The following is a 9,408-nucleotide window of genomic DNA, read 5'->3' as shown; positions in this document are numbered from 1 at the left end:
AAAAAAAAAAAAAAAAAAGTAAAAATTGCCTTTCCCTTCACCCAAGTTAATAAGTGTCTACTCTCTTGTTAGTGATTTATCTTTCCTTCCTTTCCCATAGGACATCTTGTGATGTAGTGGATATAAGGCATTTGCCTGCTAAACAGAAAGTTGGTGGTTGAAACTCACCAGTGGCTCCACAGCGCAGGAGGAAGAAAGAAGATGTACACCCTTGGAAACCCAATGTGGGTCACTATGAGTTGAAATCAACTCCATGGAAGTCTTTTATTTATTTATTTTTTCTTTCCCATACCTGGTCGCCATAAGAATGTTTCTGTGTGTTTAAACTTTTCCTTGACTTTTTATAATATTAATCTCATACTAAATTTATCCTTTTGTGATTGATTTATTTCACACAGCATAATGTCCTCTAGGTTCATGCATGTTATGAGATATTTCAAGGATTCTTCATTATCCTTTGACACTGTGTAATGTTCCACTGTGTGTATGTATCAAAGTGTGTTTATCCATTCATCCAATGTTGGCACTTAGGTTGCTTCTATCTTTGTGTTATTGTGAATAATGCTACAATGAACAGATATGTACATATATCTGTTCATGTCATGGCCCTTATTTCTCTAGAATGTATACCTAGTTATGGGATTGCCATATCATATCATATATCTATTTCTGACTTTTTAAGGAAGTGCCGCATAGTTTTCTGCAGTGCTTGATTCATTAATATCTTTACTATTAGTGTTGGGTTTTCATTTCCTTGTTTGCATTTATGATGAGAAAATATTTTTTACTGATAATATTTTTATTGATCACTTGAAAATTTCTGACAACATGAATAGAGTGTAGCAAAATCATGGTTACTGCACATATCGGGAGTGAGGAAGAAAATGGTGGTTATTTGTGCTGATTTACATTTTACTCATTTGTTAAGTGCCTTGCTATGAACCTACTTGTCAGTGTGCACCGCTAAGGTTAATGCCCCAAGAAAATAAACAGCTATTACATGTCATGGATCTTTGGTTTCACTTATAAATCATAGATTATATTATTCATTAACATCCACGAAAACCAAGAATTTGCTTTGTTTGTAAACTAGAATAAAGAAAGGTCTCTTTCCTTTCATCTTAGTATCCTTACAATATCTAGCCCAGCCATGTGTATGAATTATGTTTCCAATAATTATCTATATGAGGTCTACTTTCATATTGTGACAATAATATAGAAACTGACCTGACAGTTACTGCAATAAGTGATCTCATGGAGAGTGAAGTAGATATAATTCTGCATGCTGGTATCTTTTTATTTCCAAACCAGTATGGGTCTTCTTTCAACCTGTGATATTTGCTGTTTCTTCTGTGCAGAACACGCAATCTTAAAAGTGTTTCCCCTTCTTCTGTTAATTAGATATCAGCTTAAATGGCACTTCATCAGAGGGGCCTTACTTGACCACCCAAACTAATAATGTTGGCCTTTCCATAAGTTATCCTATGTCCATCATTTTTTGTTGGCTTTCTTTTAGGAATTTTTACCATATCCATGTATCTTTTTCATTTACTTGTTTAATATCTGTCTTCTCTCTCTAGAAGGTAAGTTTCATGAAAACAAGGTCCTTTTTTTTTTATCTTTTTTTATTGTTGTTATTGTTCTATTTCTAGCACCTAGCACCAACTAGATGCTCCATAAATAGTTGCAGAATTAATTAATGACTGAAGCATTCAATACTAATCAAAACTTATATTTTAAAAGATAATACAGTGAATAGGATACTACACTTAAGAAGTAATTAACTATGCATGTACTCACATATATGTGTGTGTGTGTGTATATATATATATATATATATATATATATACACACTTTTTAAAAAAATTTTTCCAACATTTTTACTATTTACCTTTCCAAAAATGCTTAATCTTTTGGAGTCAATGTATGTCTGTTTCAGTAAAAATCTGCAATAAAAAATATATATATAAGTTATACCCTCTTGAGTCAAATGCACATCAAACTTCATTCTTGGCTTTAAAAAAATGGAAGTAAACAAGAAAAAGTATTTTATTAATAGCATCTATATTCAAGTGGAAGAGCCATATATTTCAAATTATTGCTACACAATGTGGTGGTCCAGTAGCTTTGGTATAGCTTGGAAGCTTGTTATAAATGCAGACTCTTGAGCTTATTCCAGGCCTGTTAAATCAGCATCTACTCTTTAACAAGGTATTACATGATTACTACATACTACTTTAGAGATCCAACAAGATTTCTTAGGTCATTCTTTCATAGTAGAGTAGGAATGGTTCCTGTCCTGAAGAATTGTAATTACCTGAGGAAATTTAAGGTGTATAAATACATTTTGTACATTATTGTAAACAAATAATATAATGGTACTCTTAAAGTCTCTCTTCACAAAGCCAAGTTAAATTCTACTTTCAGAAATATGATAAATATTTCGTTATAGTATTAACGGTGAAAGGTACTTGAAAAAATGCAACAGAATACATGATTAACTTAGAAATTTTTCCATTCACTTGTCATATTATATATCACACATCCAGATACTTTATGGTAGGAAAAACAATAGGAAAATGTATATCCACTTACTTCACAGCTGTTATTTGGTCCTTTACTTCCACTGAACCTATTCTTCGATGAATCTCCTGCAAAATTTTTAGACCCTGGTATCCAGTTCCTCGGCCATCAAATCGTGCTACAATAACATTATCAGAGTCAACAAGTACTGAATCCCAGTCAATGTGGAATTTATCTGTAACCAGTTGACCTCCTGGTTCTTCATCCCTGAAAATTATAACACATTGGACCAAAGGAAAACCAACTGAAAATCTTGTAGATATTTTATCTTTATGCATATTAGGTAACAAAAAATACTATGCTGACTTGAAAATTTCTGTCAATTTTTAATCATAAGCCTGAAAGTGTAAATGTCATTTTACTTTGTCAAATTTTAAATAAAAATTTTCCTGAATGAAATAAAAATATGAAACATGAGTTAAACCAGTACTGGAAATATATTTTTTTTAATCTCATTTTGCAAAGAAGGAAAAATGAAAGAAAATACACCCAGTTTCCATGGACATTTCTGAAGGATAATTTTTAAATTGACAGACAGATTTAACTTTACTGGATGTCTCCCAGACAGTGTGTTTTAGAAATTTCTTGCAGATAGTATACAAAGGCCAGTGTGTCTGATAGGCAGCAGAACCAATTCTGAAGGGTTGATAATAATTAAATAGAAAATGTACATGCTTAAAGGATGTTGGACAGAAGAGAAATTTGCATTAATATTTACTAAATTGTTTTGGTGGAAGAATTCTTTCTGAGAAGAGTTTAAGCAAAGAGTGACAAAATGTTGTCCTCGTCGAAGTTGACAGAAAACAAAAAGAAGCAGAAACATGTATGTTTGAAAATGTAAAGCTAGAAATAAAAAGACATATAAATTGTAACAAATATAGCCACTATGGAAGACGATATGGCAACTTGTCAAAAAGCTAAAAATATAAATATGTTATGATCCAGTAACCTTACTTCCAGGTATATATATCTTAGAGATCTAATATCAGTGACACAGATATATGCACACCTATGTCCATTGCAGTATTATTCACAAAGCAAAAAAGACAGAAAGAACCTAAGTGGCAACAGCGGCTGTGTGGATAAAAAAAAAAATATGCACATACATACAATGGAATACTACCCAACTGTAAAGAATTATGAGTTTTCAAAATATATTATAATGTAAATGAATCCAGAGGTCATAATTGTGAGTGAAATTAATCAATCACAAAAGGACCATCACAATATGATCATATTTTCATAAGAAGATAAGAATAAGAATACACACAGAAAACATTACTCACTTGTGGTTATTAGAGATAAAAGGAAGAGGATAGAGGAATCACTTGCTAGATAGTACACACTTGTTATTTTTGGTGATGGGAAAGGCAATGCAGAATGTAGGTGAAGTATGTACAAGCTGACCAAGGTAAATGATGACATAAAGAAGTATACAACAATAAGGGAGGTTTTTGGAAAATGCTATAATATGTACAATATGTAACAAAACAATAATAACCTAAAAATACATATGTGGTTATATAGGTAGATATGTATGCATATATGTGTATAGGAAGGTATAAGTATGTATATATGTGTCCACCTGTAGGTGTCTCTGTAGGCATATGTATATACATGTATGTGTGTGCTGTGTACATATTATGTATATAAAATAACTCATATAGATGTCAAAGTTATGGCTACTTCCTAGACATAGCCAAACACCTTTTAAGATTGGTTTGCTAGATTTGAAATCTAAGGACCACAGTCTTTTGGGAAAACTTGGTCAAGTGGCATAACATAGTTCATACACTTTATGTTCTGTGTCCTGGTTTGGTGAGTAGTGTCCAGGATTTCAAAGCTTATGAGTGTCCACCTAAGATACTATTGGTTTCTATTCATCTGGAGCAAAAGAGAAGGAAACAAAAGAATGAAGAAGACACTGGTTTATAGGACTAACAGGCTACATGAACCATGGCCTTATCTCTCCTGAGACAAGAAGAACTAGGTGGTGCCTGGCTAACACTACTAACCATTCTAAGCAGAGATACAATAGATAGTCCCTTAATTAATGGGAGAAAAATGTAGAAAAAACCTCAAATTCATAAAAAACACCAGAGTTACTGAACTGGTAGAGACTAGAGGAGGCTCTGAAACTACCACCCTGAGATATGCTTTTAATTTTGTACTGAAACAACACCCAGAGGTCACCTTCCAGCTAAATAAAAGATTGATCATAAAATAATACCTTCTGTGAGTACTCTGGTTCTTCAGAATGTCATCTACATGAGACCAAATTGTCACTTTTACCCTCAGGGAAAGATGAGAAGGTAAGGAGATGGAGTGGGTAGGGAATCTACATTAATAAAAAGGAAACAACTAGAACCAAAATAATGGGAATATTGACATATTATGGGACCTGTAATGAATGTCACTGAACAATATGTATGTTGGTGCCATTGAGTCGGACCCCACTCATAGTGACCCCTCCTTGGGTTTCCAAGACAGTATTACTACAGAAGTAGATTGTCCAACCTTCCTCAAGGAATGGCTGGTGGGTTTGAACCGCCACCAGCCTCTGGTTAGCAGTTGCATGGCTCAGGCACTATGCTACCAGAGCTCCTGTGGGAACCTAATGTGCTGTGTAAATTTTCACTCAAAGTACAATAAACTATTATAACAAATAAATAAAAGAAAAACCAATAATAAATGTCACTTTATGACAATATTTTTATTTTGTATATCCATGTTTTTCTAGGTAGATAAGAAAAGCAGTATAGCAAAAAGAACATTGGATGTGAAACTACAGTATGTAGATTGGAATCTTGTCTTTGTCACTTACAAGCTGTATGAATTTGGGCAAGTTAATTTATCTTTTTCGGTCTCACTTTCCTTCATCTATAAAATGCAGATAGAGTTGTGAGCACATAGTTAATACAATTAATGTCACTGAATTATACATATAAAAATGCTTAAATGGTAAGTGTAAAAAAGTTGTGAGAATTAAAAATGTAATATATGTAAAGTGCTTAGTTATAACTAATTTTAAAAATAAGAATATTAAGAGAATGATAAAGTATAAACATACTTTCCACAGTATAAAGGCAATGCAATTTTAAAATGTTAGATTAAAATGGTATTTATTGGGTGGACAGGCTGAACAAGTAGGTATGTCTATGAAGCAGGGAGTATACCCAAGACCATGCATAGGCTTGGCAGACAGTGGTCCTATAAGTATATTTGTGTAAACTGAATTCCTAGGTGTATAGTAGAGTTGACAAGGGGCAAGGCTGTAGTCACTTCTTGGTCACAGCCAGCTACCCAGAGGGACTGAGTAGTTGAACCTGTGGGCTCGGGACCATAGTTGCAGGGGATATCAAGCTCAATTGGCATCATGTACTACACAAAACATTTTTCTACCTCCTACTTTGCTGAGTAGTGACTGGGATGTTAAAAGCTTGCAAGCAGTCATCTAGATGCAACAATGGGTCTCTCCTCATCCAGAGCAAAGAAGAATGAAGAAAACCAAATATTCATGGAAACAATTAGTCCTAGAGACTGGCACACCATGCAATCCACAGCCTCTATGATTATGAGACCAGAAGAACTAGATAGTGCTCAGCTACCACTGTCAACCACTTGGAGGGGGATCTATGTAAGAGATCCTGGATAGAGAGGGAAAACAACGTGGAACAAAACTCAAAATCATTTGAAAAAAAAAAGGGGGGGGGGCAGGTTTTCTGGTCCAATAGAGCCTGGTGGAACCACTGAGACTATGACCTCTAACTGCTCTTCAGGTCTGGCATTGAACCCACACCTGTGGTTTCCAGCCAAACAAAAGATAGGCATATGAGTTGAACATTTACCTGAGGTAGATATACTCCTTGTAGAGAATAATCAATGGAGAAAGAAGGGCTGCTTATGCACAGGGACACAACTCAGGGGGCAGGAGTACATGGAGGGATGGACACAGGGAAGAGGTAACTGTGGGGAGGAAGTAGGAGGGGAGCTGTTGCATGGGGGAAATTGTAGTCAATGTCATGAGACAAAGTGTATATGAACTGCTGTATGGAAAGTGAATTTGCTCTGTAAATTTTTACCCAAATCACAATTTTTTTTAAAAAAAAGGTATTTATTATTTTATCTTCTAGAATACAAAAAGAAGTGAAAAAAATCATCAAATTCTTATAATATAACACTAGATAATTCTAACTAGATGCAAACTTAAGTGTATTTGCAAAAGGCAAAGTTATGTGGTGAATTTGAAGGGTATAGAAACATGTAGCTCCCAAAAAAATATTGTCACTGTTAGTTTAGTAACATATCAGAAATCTCTACTGTATTCACTGTTCAAGGAAACATGAAATTCTCATGGCTGCATGTTATGCAAGGAAGTTACCTATAAGAGGCACAAATCAAACTAATCCTCATTAAAATAACAAATGCTGGTGAGGTTGTGGAGAAATTAGAAATTTTATACACTGCTGGTGGGATTGTAAGATGGTATAACTACTGTGGCAAATGGTATGGCATTTCCTTAAAAAACTGAAAACAAAATTACCATTCGACCCAGCAATTCCTTTAGTAGGAATATATCCTAATGAGACAAGAGGCAGCACAGGAACAAACATATGCACACCTATGTTCTTTGCAGCACAATTCACTATAGCAAAGAGATGGAAATAGCCTAAATGCACATCAACAGATGAATGGATAACCAAATTATGGTACGTTCACACAATGGGATACTATGCAACATTAAAGAACAATGAAGGATATGAGAATCATCTCACAGTGTGAATGAGCCTGAAGGACACTATGCTCAGTGAAATAAGTCAGTCACAAAGGGACAAATACTGTATGAGCCCATTATTGTAAAAAGACAAAGAGAGTTTGCTTAAGGAAGGAAACTCACTTTGTATGTTATAAAGGTGGGGAGGGAAAGGGAGGGAATAATTTCAGGTCAGTTGGGGGCCACACACACTGACATGGGAAAGGGGACCTTCATGATAACATTAGGAAATGGGAGGACACTGAATTGTGCACTTAAGATATAAGTGACAGAGGTTAATACCAGTATATCCACAATACTGCATTGCCTTTAACACCAAACACCAGGCTAGAGATAAACACATAAATGTCTGAGAAATCAGATGGGAGTCAGTGAACAGAATTATACTCTAAATTAAGGATAGATTCAGCTGAAGCTAATATTGAACAGATACCAGTGATACAAAATGCCTGCAGTCTGTACAGAAACAATAGAAGACAGACATAGAGCAATCCCTCATAGACAGCCAGACACTGTGGGAGAGAGATCCAATGGATCTACTGACTCAGGGCCATAGTACTGGGGAACACCAGACTCAATTGTCACAATAAAATACATAAAAATCTTGGGTTATGGCAAGATGGTGGACTAGGCAGAAAAACTGCACAGACCCTCATCAACAAAAGAAAGGGAAACCAATTAACACAGACACAGAAGACAATCTTGGACCCCTGAGTCTTGAAGGGAAGGATATAGAAGTGGACTAAACCCCAACTAGCAGAAGAATTTGCCTGAAAATACCAAAAAAGGAGATATACCAAGCTGTGGTCTGGCAGCGATCCTGAGTGATACTGATGGCACAGACAGCTTGGAGATTCGTGAGTGGTGGTAGGACCTAAGAATTAACCTAAAACTCACCCTGCTAGCCCGGGACTGCATGGAGGACTGTGCATGGTGGCTGGGGAAAAACGGAGAAGGTGAAGAGAAAGGTGGGCTGAGCTGTGGACTTTTGCTGGTCCGGAGGGTGCCGCCATTTTGTAGGTTTAAAAAGCATCTTTACTATTTTGGATATTCAAAGAGACAGCACTCTCGTAGATTTCTGGGGCTTAAGAATATGTTCTGCTTTCCAGCAACCCCAAGGACACTCGGGGCCTGCTACACTGAAAAGGTATGACATTCTTCTTGTTACTACACCCTACAACCGCTTGGTGAAGAGAGGTGGGGCCATCCCCCCCTCCCACCTACATTCTAGGCCCACAGAAACTCCATCACAGTCTGTGTGCTCAGACGGAGCCTGGGTGCCCTACCCTGTCCTCCACCGATTTTTTTTTAACTTTTTCTCTTTCTTTATTTTTATTTTTTCTTTTTCACTTTCTTTTTTCCAGTGATTAGTTTGATTCTATTTGTTTGTTTTAAAACAACTAATGTAATTAACACTATTTTCCTTTTTATTATTCTTAATCTTCCCCTACCACGTCCAAGTTTTCAGCATTTTTTCTTTTCCCTGTGCCTGGTTGAAATCCCACCGCAAATTTAAGGATCCCCCCCCTCTTTTTTCTCGTGATTAACCCCATTCCTTGTTTCTTTGTTTGCATTTTTCCTATTTGTTTCTTCATTTATTATTCTCCTTCCCTACTTTATTTTTTCTTAGTGCCCTATCCCCAGATATTGCAGGTTTTCTTGTTTTTTTCTTCATTTTTTCCCTTTTTTCTTTTTTTGGTTACTGTTCCTGTGTGTGTGTGTTTCATCCATGGGATTTTAGTTTTTTTATAGTTATTCAATTGTAATTTGTGTCTAACTGAGTGGGAGACAACAACAGTCCTCATAAGACACAACTACACCCACACCTCCTATGACTTCACTTACTGAGCAAGAGCACTTCCTCCTTCTCCACCAATGGGCCAATGATAAAAAAACACCAAGAAGAGCCTGACTCACCCTTGGCTTCTCTTCACAAACAGTTAACAGTGATCTAAATACAACACCATCATGATGCCAGGGAAACAACAGACCATCACACTCCACACAAAGAAGCAGGATAAAGTGGTAGAAACAAGGGAGCAGGATACAGA

General features: G+C 35.8%; 1 protein-coding gene across 1 annotated transcript in view; it reads right to left on the bottom strand.

Moving 5' to 3' along the window:
- The window catches only part of DPP10 (dipeptidyl peptidase like 10), a 1,219,576-nt gene that overhangs the window by 47,852 nt on the left and 1,162,316 nt on the right, over positions 1 to 9,408 (bottom strand). Inside the window, exons 20-21 of the mRNA XM_007937655.1 lie at positions 2,596 to 2,790; positions 1,892 to 1,946 (exon numbers count right to left, since the gene is read on the bottom strand). Coding sequence (XP_007935846.1) covers positions 1,892 to 1,946; positions 2,596 to 2,790 — 250 coding nt within the window. The remainder of the gene's footprint in view (positions 1 to 1,891; positions 1,947 to 2,595; positions 2,791 to 9,408) is intronic.

Source organism: Orycteropus afer, unplaced genomic scaffold (genome assembly GCF_000298275.1).
Source record: "Orycteropus afer afer isolate SDZICR_OR568_19922 unplaced genomic scaffold, OryAfe1.0 scaffold00004, whole genome shotgun sequence".
NCBI classification, from domain to species: Eukaryota; Metazoa; Chordata; class Mammalia; order Tubulidentata; family Orycteropodidae; genus Orycteropus; species Orycteropus afer.
The sequence above is the reverse complement of the archived record's forward strand: the minus strand, read 5'-3'. Positions and strand labels throughout refer to the sequence as shown.